Source organism: Spermophilus citellus (genome assembly GCF_964194105.1).
Source record: "Spermophilus citellus genome assembly, chromosome: 8".
Classification (NCBI taxonomy): Eukaryota; Metazoa; Chordata; class Mammalia; order Rodentia; family Sciuridae; genus Spermophilus; species Spermophilus citellus.
The window spans coordinates 155149249-155163625 of record NC_138189.1 but is presented as its reverse complement, the minus strand read 5'-3'; the positions used below and the strand labels follow the sequence as shown (position 1 = coordinate 155163625).

The following is a 14377-nucleotide window of genomic DNA, read 5'->3' as shown; positions in this document are numbered from 1 at the left end:
GCTGTTGGCTGTGCAGAACCGGACTCTGGGATGGAGAGCGGGTGGACAGTGCTGCCTTCGCGTCCCTCTGAGCATGTCAGAGAGCTGTTCTGGTGTTCACCACCCCATGTGAGGAGTGACTCTGGGGAGGTGAGTGGCGACACCCTTACCCACATGGGGGGCCTGTGGGCTCCGTCAGTGTGACCAGCCTCCCCAAGGGAGCCAAAGCCAGGCAGGTGGTGACTCTGCCTTCTTCTCAGGGTCCGTGCAGTTGGTGTCCTTGTCTCTGGGACTGGGGCCCAGAGCCTGTCCTGAGATCTTGCCAAGTGTGGGTTCTAGTGCTTACCTGGGGTGCCTCAGGTCCCAGCGTCTGGCCCCTGTGGGGGGCCCAACTTCACGCCCATGCCCACCTGACCTGGCTTTTCGTCACACACCTGCTGCAGTTTCCACCACGTGGAGATTCACGTGAGGTTGATTGTCCAGGCTCGACCCTGGTGAGGTAGGGAAGCGGCTGCACCTGGGCCAGCTGCGTGATCTTCCCGGGTCACGTACTGATCTGTTTTTAGTCCACAGGCCACATTGGGACTGCTGCTTTTTTTTTGTAGCAATGAAGTTGAGAGAATGCTGGAGAGGCACGAACGCTTCAGGCCTGAAATGTTTGCGGAACTGCTGCAAGCAGCCAACACAGCCGGCGACTACAGGAAGTGCCCCGTGAGCAGGGTCTGGGTGTGGGCCCCGTGCAGGGTCAGCTGAGGGGTGCAAGTCGCATGCTGGCTCCACACAGGAGCCATTTGTCCTAGCTCTGTTTCTTTTAAAAACTTGTATTGTGGTCAGGAGATTTAAAGCAGCACATGCCATTCAATTTTTTGGAAGTTCTGGGATTTAGCACTTGAGTTTAAAGAGGTTTCTCTTCTTTCTTTGAATAGACATGATAAATGATATTCTTTTCTCGTCTAATATTGGTACTAGCTTTTACCTGCTTTCTTTAGGCTACATTCTTGTTTTAACACATCTACAAAAACACCAAAGAATATTTTGATTTGAAGTAAACTTCCTTTTTAATCAGTTATTAGAAGAGGTTAGCAATTTCTCAGGGAAAAAAATGAATTCAGATGGTCTTTATATAACGTAAATTGCATAATTTCAAAACTTGCCTTTTGTGTTTTTCTTTAGAGTAATTGTGGCCAAAAAATAAAAATCCGCCGTGTTTTAATGAACTGCCCAGAGATTGTCACGATCGGTTTGGTCTGGGACTCAGAGCATTCTGACCTGACTGAGGACGTCGTCCGGAACCTAGCAACACACCTCTATCTTCCTGGGGTAGTGTACCTGTGTGCCTTCTTTTCCCTTTTATTTTAAATTCCTCTAAACGCCTTCGTGTGTTGTGATACACATAGTTTTGCTTTCTAGAACCTAGATTCTTTTAAAGACAATACTGATATTTCTGGGTAGTGTGGCACAGACAGATCTAGCTGGCTCAGGTGAGGGGATGTTTTTCTCACAAAGCTCAGAATGGCTTTCAGTTGCAGACCAAACTCCATCATGCCTTTTGCCCTGAATGACAGTGTGATTTCATCCATAGTCAGTGTTAACCTGGAAAAGGCTTTAAGATATAAGATTCAGGGCTGGGGATGTGGCTCAAGCGGTAGCATGCTCACCTGGCATGCGTATGGCCCGGGTTCGATCCTCAGCACCACATACCAACAGAGATGTTGTGTCTGCCGAAAACTAAAAAATAAATATTAAAAATTCTCTCTCTCGCTCTCTTTAAAAAAAAAAATGCAAGATCCACCTGTAACACTGATCTCTTGATATGCTTCACTATTATTCTCTTAATATATTGTAGCTGGTTTATGTTACAGTTAAGATTTTAGATAGGTGTACTTCAGGAAATACTTTAACATATGTTCACATGTGTGGTTTGCCGGGAGTGCGATGGAGCTCACGGTCTGTTAGGGCTGGCCATGTGCTGGCCCTGCACAAACCACCTGCACTTGATGGAGCGCAGTCTCCACAGACTCATGAGTCTTAGGAATTAGTGGTGAACGTGCCAACCGGTTTCTCAACAGCTATTCTACAGGGTTACTGACGAGAGCGCCCGGAGCAGTGAGCTGCACCTGGTGGGCCTGATCTGCTACGCCAGCCGGCACTACTGTGCCTTCGCCTTCCACACCAAGAGCTCCAAGTGGGTGTTTTTTGATGATGCGAATGTGAAAGAGGTGAGGCTTTGACTAGCTGGGAGAACTATTTTGATAGTTCTTTTTAGGAATAAATGATATAACTATACGAAATGATGGAATTATTACATGAAGTAATAGTGAAACCGGGTTTGAGATGAAACCAGATTCTCTGCCTCTGCGGGCGAGTGGGTCTGCACAAGCCGCAGGCGTCTGTGGCTGAGAAAGCTCTTTGGTGTTGGCAGCCAGTCACAGCAGGAAATGCCTGCTGGCGCCAGCTCCACCGGCCACAGCCAGCAGAGCCGGATTCTTCTCCACGGCTGTGCCTGTTGGGATTGAAGCAGACCCCAGTAGTCTATCACCAGTTTCTTTTTGGATTCTTGTCTCATAGAATTCAAAGAATGAAATCTATAGACAATGAAAGAAAGGATTTATTTAAAGTGAGAAGAAAAAAGCCTGGCTGGGCCCGAGGGGGCCATCTGACAGCAGATGACCACTTAAGTGCACTAGTCTAGGGGCTTGTATAGCTACTGGGTAGGGGCACTGATCTGTGCTAATCAGGTATTGGAAAATACCAAGGCTGTTGATCAAAATCTACACTATCAGGTATTAGAAAAGTGTTAAGGCTGTTGGTAAAAATCATTTCCAGTTGGATTGTCTTCTTACTAATAAGCTGGAGAAATTCTTTATTCTCTACACCAGTTCTTTATTAGATTTTTATTGCTTATTTTAAAGCTTAGCAGTGTGTCTTTGCAAGAGCACAAGTTATTAATTAATTTTAACAAAGTCCATTTTGTTAAAATTTTCTTCTACCGTTCATTTGGTTCTAATCTTTGCTGTCCACACGTTGTAAAGATTTTCTCGGTTATTTTTCTCTGGACGTTTTATAATTGGAGTTGGTTTTTCCTTGGGGCAGTGGGCCAGAGCTCTTCTCCCCTGGCTGGCTGTCCAGCTTTCAGCCCCATTTGTGGAGCAGACCTGCTTCTGTTTCTGCACCGAGTGGCCTTGAATCCTTGTCAAAAGTCAGTCAGCCTAACTTACAGTGTCACATATGCTAGGATGCCAGTCAACCCTGAAAGTGTTATTTATTCCATATATTTGAGGATGTATTTTATTTCCCATCCAGGAAATAAAAGAGATACAGCAGCAATGATTAAAAAAAAAAAAAAAAAAAAAGATCAGCCACTTACATGGAAATCTTTTTAAACTTTAATAACACCTCTTCGGATACAAAGCCTATGTGTCGTCCTTGCAGGATGCTGGTTGGTATGCCAAGGGGCTGCTGGCTTGGAACGCCTGCAGTGCTCTTGAGATGCTCATCCACTCCTGCTCCATGCACTCGCTGACCACGGGCTTTCCTTTTGTTTCTGTCCCTTGCGCTCTGCAAAGGTTGGAGCTAGGTGGAAAGACGTGGTCTCCAAATGCACCCGGGGTCACTTCCAGCCGCTGCTCTTGTTTTACGCCAACCCAGACGGCACGGCAGTTTCCACTGAAGATGCTCTCAGGCAGGTGGTCACCTGGTCACATTACAAATCTGTTGCAGAAAATATGGGTAATTCTTTTAAAAAACTTTTTGGTGTTTTTCTATTATCAGAATCAACTAGGAATATTTACACTGGATATAAGTGAACATTGAGCCTGGGTATAGTGACCACTTTTATGACCCCAGCTACTCAGGAGGCCGAGGCAGGAGGATGGTGGGTTCAAGCCAGCCTCAGCAACTTAGCAAGGTTCTGTTGTCAGTATAAAATTAAAAGCGGCAGGTGGAGGATGTGGATGAGGCTCAATGGTAGAGCGTCCCTGACTTCAGTCCCCAGTGTGTGTGTGTGTGTGTGTGTGTGTGTATGGAGAGGCAGGGTGGGGGAGAGAATAACTTGAAAACTGAGTTTCAGTAATAGGGTTCAGGACCTTCTAGTGTGCTTTGTTCATTTTTACTATTCTTATTTACAGGGCTAGGGATGGAACCCAAGGCCTTATATGCCAGGCAGGGCTCTGCCCCTGGCCACTCCCAGCCCTTTGTAGCCTTTAGAAGGAGCCTTTGTGTGTCATGGGTCCCATAGCACATTTAGGGTTACTACCGTGTGGTGGTTCTGGAGCACCTAGGGGTCACCCACCATCCATCAGTGGCCCTAGGTCACCTGTAGGGTCACCCACCTTCCCCCATCAGTGGCCCCTGAACACCTGTAGTGTCACCCACCATCCCCTGTCAGTGGCCCCAGAGCACTTGTAGGTTCACCCATCACCCCGTCAGTGACCCCTGAGCAACTATAGGTCACCCACCGTCTCCTGTCAGTGGCCCTAGGCACTTGTAGGGTCACCCACACTCCCTTTAGTGGCCCCAGGGCAACTGTAGGGTCACCCACCATCAGTGGGCCCAGGGCACCTGGAGGATAACCTGCTATCCTGGTCACAGGTGCCTAGGCTGCCTCGCTGGTAGCGCCTCCTAGTGGTAAATATTGAGCTTTCTGGTGATTGGGTAGACTGGGCCTAGGGCCCTCCGGAGTGTGGAGCAGAGAAGTGTGAAGTAGTTCTGCCCTCAGTGCTAGCAGTGTCTGCAGGAGTGAGCAGGCAGCTGGGCACGGGGGCGCACGCCTGTATCCCAATGGCTCAGGAGGATCATGAGTTCAAAGCCAGCCTCAGCAAAAGTGAGGTAGTAAGCTACCTACATAAAATACAAAATAGGGCTGGGGATGTGGCTCAGCGGTGGAGCGCCTCTGAGTTCAGTCCCTGGTACCCACCCCTCCAAAAAGTGATGCCAGCATCTTTTCTCCTAATGCAAAGGAAGAAAATGATAGATTTTTGTTTCTCTTTTTAAGGATGTGAAAAGTCTACGATTCATAAGTCAGATAGTTGCAAAGAAAATGAGTGTACCGGTCACGGTCACGGAGACCCGAGAGGAGGTCAGAACCCTCAGAGTGAGGTGTCGTCATTTAATCGGAGCCCCGTTCAAGCAAGCGGAGGGAGAGGAGCAGGTACGTATGTGGTGGCCCCTCTGCCTCTGCTTTCCCCTATCCTTCTCACCGAGTTCCTGAGACATGGTGCATGGTGCTCAGCTGGCCTTCCTGGCCCGGGAGAGACTGGCGGGTAGACTCCAGGCTGGGGCCAGCTGAGACTGGCAAGTTGCTGGACAGCTGTGACTGGGCCCTCCTCAGGCCCAGGCCCAGACAGTGGTGTGCCAGGCTCTCAGGTGCTTTTGGCGAGTGCAGCCGAGGGGCGAGGTGCACATCACTCTGCCTGTGTTCACTCCCGCTTGTCGTCATCCATGATTTTGATTCCCACAAGGCATGTCTTGCAATTTTCATCCCAAGTAAAACGTCTGGCAAGCTGCTGCTGCTGCTGCACTATGTGTAGTTAGGATTTAGAAATAGGAAAACCGAGTCGTGGGCATTCAGGGGGACTTAGGAGCAGCTTCTAAACATGCTGATGAAATCATGTCTGCCAGTGTCTGTGGCCCTTAAGCTGGGAAGGGGGCACCTGGAGTCCTCCATGGGTGGCCCTGGGAGCCCTGACCCACAGCACAGCCCGGTTCCCCCCCAACCCTTTCTCCGTGGTCAGGATGGTGTGGTCTTCATGTCCTTTGGTTCTCCTAGGGCACCTCCGTTAGCCGCCTGTGCTTGTGCTGAAGCAGCCAAGCTTGGCCCACCTCTGTTCTCGAGCTGTATGAATGTGGACTCGCTTCTGATTTCTCAGGGCTCCATTTCCTTAACTGAAATGGGGACAGTGACTCTGCCCATTTCAAAAAATTCAGAGAGCAAGACCTGCAGAGCCGTGCCCACAAGCGGGGGGCCAGGCGGTCACCTGTGTCCTTATTGTTTTGATGGCACGTTTCTTTTTTCTTTTCACTCGCTCCAGGGTCTCTCTCAGAAGTGTTGAAAGAAACTGTCTCCAGGGGTCAGGAGAAGTCAGCAAGTGTGTAGTTAGGCCGAAAATGAGTTCGTTGTGTACTTGAGGTGGTTCTTTTAAATACAGGATCAGCAGTTTTAGCTGAATGTTTACTTTTGTTGAACAGTTTGAAAATGACCTGCCACTGTGGGAATGTTTCTTTTGCAGTTAAGCTAAGCCATGGTGATCAAAGGGAAACGGTGAAAGACCTCTCCAGAGAATGTGCTCTGAGAGCCATGCAGCAGAGAAGCTTGCTTTCTGCCCAGTGGAAAGCTCTCGAGCAGGCACAGAGGAAGGACACGGCCCGCCACAGAGGTGAGTCCAGATGTGCACTTCCCTTGAAGACACTGCCCGAAGTCTCCCTCTGAAATGGAATTCTGTAGCTTCGGAATGGCAGTAGACCTGTGCCTGTGTGCACGTTTTGTGTGTCGGTGTGTTTCTCAGCACGAGTTCTTCAGTACACCTGTACCCAACCTAGAAGGGCCACTCAAGCCTAAGCTGGGACTGAGTGTTCCGGTTTCAATGTTTTAACCTTTTGTAGCGAATGTGTTCCCTCATGTGGCACGTGAGACTGCAAGGGGGTTACACAAGGGACATCTCTGCCCCTACCTGTGTTCACGGGCCTTCACGTCTCACAGGCTGGTCTCTGGCCTTGTGCTCTTCCTTCTGGATGTGGCGTCCTTGAGCTGGTGCTGACAGACGCACACAGGTGCTCTCCTGCCGCCTTGTGTGCTGGTCACTGAGTGTGGCACCTGGGGAGTCGCCATGGCAGCTCTGCCCGGCCTGGTGGGCGGCCACACCTGCACTGCCCCCTGGACTCCACGGCCTGCACACTGGCCTGAGCTCCATCTCCGCCCACACCAGCAGCAGCTTGCCAGATGTTTGGGGCTTTGCAGTGTGTGAAATGGAAAGTATTAGGACTTTTGTTGATTGTGAGATTTTTTTTAAAAAAACTTCTTTGTGATCCACCTTATGGGCTTTTTTTTTTTTTTTTTTTAGTTTAGTTCTTAGTTGTAGAAGGACACAATACCTTCGCTTTATTTATTTATTTTTATGTGGTGCTGAGGATCGAACCCAGGGCCTCACACGTGCTAGGTGAGCGCTCTACCTCTGAGCCACAACCCAGCCCTTGTGGGCCATTTTTAAAGTCCATCTTTTAAGTGCTTCTCAGTGAGCATGAATGAGCACTGACGAAGTCCTTCAATCTCACAGCAGACTGTGGCTGACTTCCACCCTCCTGGCGACCACCTAGCATTTCTTTTTGGAGGGTCCTCAGCTTGTGACTGCAGCATTGCTGTGTGGGGAGGTCCATTCATGTCTTTGACTGTGGTCACTTTTTAAGGTGTGTCTGATGAGGAGCTCTCACATGTCAAGCCTGGGTCACCACCTGCCTCCAGTGACTTCAGGCGACAGGGCAGCGCTCAGCTCTGCCACAGTCAAGGGAAGGAGCCCGGTAGACAGGAGCGAGTGGCCTCTCAGAGTCGAGCTGCTGGGCAGACAGCGAGTCCCAGCAAGTCCCAGGCGCCTGTTCCAGGAGAGAGAACGGCCAGCAAGGTCAGCGGTGCTGGGTGTGGCCCAGACAGCAGCCAGAGCTCTCGGGACAGACATGGTGGCCGCAGCCGGAGCCGGGGCCGAGGGTGGAGGCCCCTGAGGGAGGCCCTGAATGTGGACAGCGTTTTCAGTGACAGTGGGAAGAGGCAGCACAGCCCACGGCGCAAGGCGGACATCAGCCATGGACCCCAAGGGGGCCAGGAGCAGACCTGTGGCAGTTGGTCCAAACAGAGCACAAAGCAGAAAGGGCTGGTGACCATCTACGAGGACGAAGGGAAGCTGGAGACGGGAAGCAGAAGCTCCCTGGACTCTGGCGGGAAGGGAGCAGAGAGCAGGGCAGGCCCCGTGGAGCGTGGGGTTCCTGGTGACGGCTGGCAGGTGCAGAGGACCGAGTCTGGGTATGAAAGCAGCGACCACGTCAGCAACGGGTCTGCCAGCCTGGACGCGGCAGCTGCCGACGGGGGTGGCTCAGCAGTGGCCAGGGGTGCTGCTGGAGAAGCAGGGACTTGCAGGTAACAGACCCGGGGGCTCCCTCCACCCTCTTCTGTGCGTGGTGTGAGGCCATTTGTTTGGGGTCAGTTAAGCATAACAGCAGCTGAGCACAGAGAACGTGGCTTGGCTCCTCTTGCACACTGAGGACCCCGGGCTTTGGTAGGCAGTTACCGACTCCAGAAATAAGAACTGTTTTTTTTTTTTAGGAAATTTGAAAAGTATGGAAATGTACCAGTGCTTCCATCCCTGTTCCTTGTGAGCTTCTTCTGTGGGTCTTGCCTGGGTTATTTTTGTTTGGGGGTTTTTTTAGTTATAGATGGATACCTTTATTTATTTATTTATTTTTGTGGTGCTGAGGATCGAACCCAGTGCCTCACACATGTTGGGCGAGCGCTCTGCCACTGAGCCACAGCCCCAGCTCCCGGTTATTAAGTCGAAGCTTTAATTCTGAAGTCTGTGAGCCTCGTTATCTCATCTCTAACACAGCTCAGAGCTGGGCTGTTCTTGCTGTCACAGACTAGTTCCGGAAGAGTCGTCTCCTTACCACTGTGACAAGACGCAGCTCTGCCTGGCGCCTGGGTTTCATAGAATTCAGCAGCTTGGGTTTTATTAAAAGAATTATTTCTGTAAAGAGTTAAGGAAGCTTTGCATGGGGAGTGATTTTATTAGACCTCTCAGGAGAGGTGGCCAGATGGGTGGGAGGAGGGGACGTGCAGCCTCGCCTCTGCAGCGGGGGCTCCTGAGTCTGCTTCCGCGCCCCATCTCCTGCTGGAGGCTGAGGGTGATCCCAGCCTTGGCACCTGCTGAAGTGTGGGTTGGATGGAGCACCCTGGGCCCTGACATAGTGCGGGGAATGGGACTTCACCATGCTCCTTCCTTCCCTTCCTTTAGATCAAACCAGGGTCCACAGTAACCCCGTGTTCCACATGTGTTTTGTTTTCTAGTGACCAGATCACGATGAGCAGCCCACACGCAGAGCATGCGGACTGTACCTCCCATCAGAGCAAACGCCACGCAGAAGGTGTGTTATTTAGCCTGTGAGAGTTGCAGTAAGACATGATTAGTTAATGTTTTCTGTTACCATGTACCTAAAAGAAAATCCTATATGGTTATAAAAATTATTTTAAAATAAGTTTGAAATATCAATAATGCATTTTTTTTAGTTTACGTATCACGTTGTAATAGGAGCAAAAAGGAGACTCGACCTTCTTACATCTACGTGGTCATTGCTGTGGTTTTCACATCTGTGGCCCAGACGTGGCTTTGGCTTTCAGTCTCTGCAGTTGGTAACCCAGTGTCCCCGCTGGCGGCTTCCTGGCTGTGCTTGTCAGCACGTCTCTGTGCCTCCTAAGCAGCTGGCTCAGGCATGAAATGCTCAACTCTCTTCCCTGGTGGCAGCTGCACTGGGCTCCTGTGTGAGGGGCCCTGGGAACCTTGCTGTGGTCCTGGCCCCATCTCCCAGGCTGGACTGGCCATGGCAGGAATGCCCCTGAGCAGCCTTTGCCACCTGACCCTTCCTCGAGGGGGCACGTTTCTGTGTTTGCCAAGGGGAAGCTCGTGATCCTCTGGTTTAAGGGCTGTGGCCTAAGGACTGTTGGGCTTTCTGATTTACCATCCCCCGTTTTTCAAAGTAGCAGGCATGTGAGACAGGCAGTGTCCAGGTCTCCCCTGGAATAAGGATAAAGAGGGTAGGCATGGGCCAGCAGGCCGGGGGGACGGAGAGGGCAGGAGTGGGCCAGCAGGGCGGGGGCGAAGGCTGTCAGAGCAGGAGCAGGAGCAGCTGCTGCAGGCAGAAGATCGGGTGGGTGGGTCAGCAGCTGGGTCGGGCACACTGTGAGGCTACTGGAGAGCTCAGGTGTTGACCGCCCTTGGCGTGGTGTGGCCTCCTGGGCAGCACTGGGTCCAGGCTCATGGGGGCAGGTGGAGGAGGTGCCGTGTGGAGAGCCAGCTCCCGTCCAGGAATGACACTCTTCAGCTCATGTCCCACTGGCGAGTCTCACAGGCAGCCTGGGCATCAGGAGGGGAGGGCAGAAAGTGCAGGTTCATGGCCGCCTGAAGGCCAGCCAGGGGTGGCAACAGCAGCTCCAGTTAGGAGTAAGGGAACATGGGGAGAAGGTTGGTGGCAGCTTCAGGACGAGCTGAGATTGGGAACAGGTGAGCAGTGGTGGGCGTCTGCGTGGGTGGCCTGTGGGCTGGGAACGGATCCTACAATGCTGGCAGCTGTGGGTTTGCCTTGGGAGACACCCAAGGGACATAGGCACAGCACTGCCTGAGCTGCAGGGGACATGCCTCAAGGTTCAGAACTTAGGAGGGGGGTAGGCTTTCCACAGAAGCAAACAGCTGTGAACAGTGTGTGGTGAAGGTCGTGCCTTAGCCCTCCCTACTGTTTGTGGCGGAGTTTTCCCAGGTTGAGCACGATAACTCCTTAAATTATTTTGCTTTCACCATATGGATATTATCAGAGGAAACCCCTAGTCAAGGTATTGTAGGGACAAACGAGGCCAGGCACCGAAGATATCAGGAAACAGTTTTATTTGGCTGCAACCAGGCTTAGAGGGCACAGCTTTTGCTGTAATCAATCAATCCCCTGAACCCCGAGTTGAGGTAGTTTCAGAGTTTTATACCCAGCATGTAAGGGGAGGGGCTCAGAAGTTCCCAGTCTGCAGAAGTCCACATAAAAGCAGCTTTTTTTTTCACTGTTTTGGGCAAGTTAACCCTTCAAGGACCACACCTGAGAAGGGGAGAGCTGCTTCTCCTCTTCTTCCCTCCCCTGCCAGCTGTTACCAGGGAGCCCATTTGTAACTTATCTTAAAAATGCAGACGTCTCTGTGAAGCCCAGCTCAAGGCCAGAGGCCTTCTTTGCACACTTCTTCAAAGAACTATACTGAATATGTTTGTGAAAACTAGTAAGGGGGTGTCCAGCACCTGGAGTGCTGGTATCTTCTCGGCCAGTGGCCAAGTAAACAGGGTGACACGAAAATAGGAAGGTTGTCTACATTGGGCTCTTTTGCTGACAGTCCTAAAATCAGCTGGGCGAAGATTTCTGGAGAGGCCCAGTTAAGACTTTTCAGTGGAGAAAGGGGGTGCCACTTCAAAGGCAGTAACCGTCCATGTGACGGCCTCCCAGGTGCAGCTCTGATAGCAGTCTCCCAGTCTCACGAAACGGCAGGGTCCTGCTGCTCGGGCTACACCCTGCAGATGGCAGCACTGCTGGTCCTGGCCTGTACCTCCCCAGCCACTCTCTGTCCCCATGAGCCAGACACAGTTCTGTGACCGTGTGCCAATCACTGGCTGTCTTAGTGAGGCAGACGTGCTTCTGAGTGACTGTGTCATCCAGTGTTTTTTTATTTCACTGCAAGTAAGTCTGCTGTCAGCCATTTCTAGAATCAGTCTTTTTTTTAAATACTTTTATTTTACTTATTTATTTTTATGTGGTGCTAAGGATCGAACCCAGGGTCTCATATGTGTGAGGCAGGTGCTCTACCGCTGAGCCCTAGCCTTAGCCCTGGAATCAGTCTTTCTGGACTGGAAGTCCCCTGGGGGCAGCAGGAGACCACAAAGTCAAGGAGCCTTGCGAGTGTCTTTTATGTTTTCTGTGACGTTACGCAGCTTTAGTATTAAGAGTGCTTGTGGTAGTGGAGAAGTGGAGTCCGTAGCGTTGCCCAGTGAGTACTGCATGTTTTCACAGTGCGGCTGTCACATCACCTCTGCAGCCTGTGCAGGTGTGGGCTCCATGTGGGCTCTTCTCCGCCCGCGCAGGTGTGGGCTCTTATCTGTCCGTGCAGGTGTGGGCTCTGCTCAGCCCATGCTAGTGGGTTCTGCTCAGACCCTTCTCGTGCTGCCTGGAGCCGTAGCAATGCTTGAACTTCCCACAGTGCATGTGAGATATTTTAGCCTCTCTTTTAAAATGAGTTTCTAGTGGAAAGAATTTCAGGTGCCTTGACCTACAAGAAGGAGAAGGATGGAAGGATGAGGAGATAGCATGTTAGGAAGCAGCAGGTCAGGGAGCCCTCCCGTGCTTGCAGAGGGCCGTATGTTGGCACACACCAGCTGGCTCGCACATTCGGGTGTCATGGGGAACAGCAGGGGCTCTGGGGAACCAGGCTGGCTGGGTGGGCTGGCAGGCCTCCAGGCAGGACACTGGCGTGCTCTGACCTTCATCCCAGGAGAGACTCTGCTTGGTGGAGATGTACATCCCAGCAGAGAGCTGTGTCCACAGCAGCGAGTTGGGAGGCTTCAAGCACTTGTGCAGTTGGCTTTTGTGACAGTCATAACAGCGTGAGTGACTGGAGGGAAGCAAGCCCCGTGGGGCGCTCCAAAGCTGGTTCCACCAGCCACATGGTGATACAGGGAGAGGAATGTGGGAGGCCGTGGCATAGGTAGGCTGATCCCATGAGGCAGTTAAGAACCTGCGCTGGAGGTTGGGAGGGCTTGGGGGTCGTGGCAGGGCCATGGCTGGGGCACTCGGCAGAGCTGGAAAGTGTGGGGCAACCCAGACAGCGTAGGAGGCTGGGCATTGCTGAGGAGGCGGCGAGCATCTGCAGTGCCCACCGTGGGGGCCAGAAGGTCCAGGAGCGCACGGGAGAGGGAATTTCTCCGGAAAAATCCTACACGGAGGCTGGTGGAGAGTGGGCTGCAGGTCTGCGTGGCCTTGGAGTGGAATTCCCTGTGGGGCAGCAGGAGCCGTGGAGGCACATCAGACGTGGAAGCAGCTGAGGCAGAACGGACGTGTGGCCGTGAGCCCGTGGTGTGTGTGGTTCAGGCAAAAAAATGTGAAGTATTCACATTAGGTGATTCTGGGTTAAAAACAGGTTTTCGTCATGCTGATTTTCATCGTTAGACTTCTGTGAACTTTTTGAGCTACTCCCAAACAAAAAGTTGAAGGAAAAAAAGTGATTACAGTAAAATTAAAAGGAGATAAAAGGGAAGAAGTGAATTTTGTTTGTCAAACCTTTGCTCTGCGTTGCAAAGAGACGGAAGAGAAGCTCTGTCCGACGCCTAGGCGAGGCGCCAGGCTGGGTTCACATGGAGAGGCCAGGCACCAAGAGTGCAGAAGAGAGGGAAGGAAGTACAGATGTGGAGAAGGCCGAGGCACAGCAGAGCAGTGCGGAGTTACAGCGCTTACTGTAGCTTGCGAATGCTTAGGGTTTGTAGTAATGTGAAACTAATAATTGCCACTATGTTCTGAAATATCACTGCCCAAGAGTAAAGCTTGCATTATCTAGACTGAAGTTAGGTGTTACTGCTCAGAGACCTTTTAACTTATAAACTCATCTTTTTAGGTAAAACATACCTTTTGATTTCTTGAGTTTTGTGCTGTAGAATTGTTTTGAATGCAGTTTCAAGGTAGCATTAATTAGAGCCCCCATCTTAACACTGAAGAGTCTTCTGGCCTGGTGTTTCGATCAGATTCTCTGGGTTTGCAGGACCCTGGAGCCAGGGCTCTGCAGACAGAGCGTCTTGGTCAGCAGCAGGGCAGAACAACGTGTTGATGTTAAGCCGCTGGGATTCTGAAGGCACTGCTCTTGGCGCACACCTACCAGGGCCCTAAAGCTGTCAGTGCCTCCTGCTGCCCACTGTGCTATTACCTTGGTAGAATTAAGTCATTATTTGTAAGGATGAAATATATTTTCTTTTTAAAAATTTTTATCATATATTGATAAATTATAGTGTTTTATATTTATTGGGTACAAAATGATGTTTGGGTTTCTTAGTACAACGTGAAATGCTCAAACCAGGGTCAATAACTTCTTAGCTTGTTTCTTTTTTTGTGGTATTAGGGATTGAACCGTGGTGCTTTACCACTGAGCTACATCCCCAGCCCTTTTTATTTTGTGACAGAGTGTCAGTAAGTTGCCAAGACTGGTCTCAAACTTGTGATACTCTTACCTCAGCCTCCAAAGTAGCTGGTATTACAGATGTACAACGCCACACCCAGCTTTAGTTTATTTCTTGTAAATTCTTCCAGGATTTAATTTCAGAGTCTGATCATAATCAAGTGCAGATTTGCTGCATCAAGTAATTTTTATATCTTTTAGTCAATTATATGTAAACTGCATTTGAATTTTGAGTGACTGCGTTTTTTAAGGTGCCCAGAGGACCAACTTAGAGATCACAGAGCATCTAAGGTAAAGTTCCCTGTCACTGTGTGAAAGGATGACCACTGCTCTGTTTGCCTGGCCAGCGCAGATGGAGGGGTCTCAGGTGGTCAGCCTGGGGAGGGCTGCTGAAGGCACAGGAAGGCAGGTCTGCACAGAAGGGCTGCAGTGGCTTGGTGGTTAGGCTGATGCTGGCCA

General features: G+C 50.9%; 1 protein-coding gene across 5 annotated transcripts in view; it reads left to right on the top strand.

Moving 5' to 3' along the window:
- Positions 1 to 14377, top strand: part of USP53 (ubiquitin specific peptidase 53) — a 59798-nt gene that overhangs the window by 36228 nt on the left and 9193 nt on the right. For 3 of the 5 annotated variants that reach the window (XM_081304310.1, XM_081304308.1, XM_081304312.1), the window contains 8 exons: positions 546 to 690; positions 1153 to 1299; positions 2049 to 2198; positions 3546 to 3708; positions 4973 to 5128; positions 6207 to 6353; positions 7381 to 8101; positions 9026 to 9102. In XM_081304310.1, the coding sequence (XP_081160436.1) occupies positions 546 to 690; positions 1153 to 1299; positions 2049 to 2198; positions 3546 to 3708; positions 4973 to 5128; positions 6207 to 6353; positions 7381 to 8101; positions 9026 to 9102 (1706 nt within the window). The remainder of the gene's footprint in view (positions 1 to 545; positions 691 to 1152; positions 1300 to 2048; positions 2199 to 3545; positions 3709 to 4972; positions 5129 to 6206; positions 6354 to 7380; positions 8102 to 9025; positions 9103 to 14377) is intronic. The other 2 variants (XM_081304311.1, XM_081304309.1) reach the window with 1 other exon arrangement.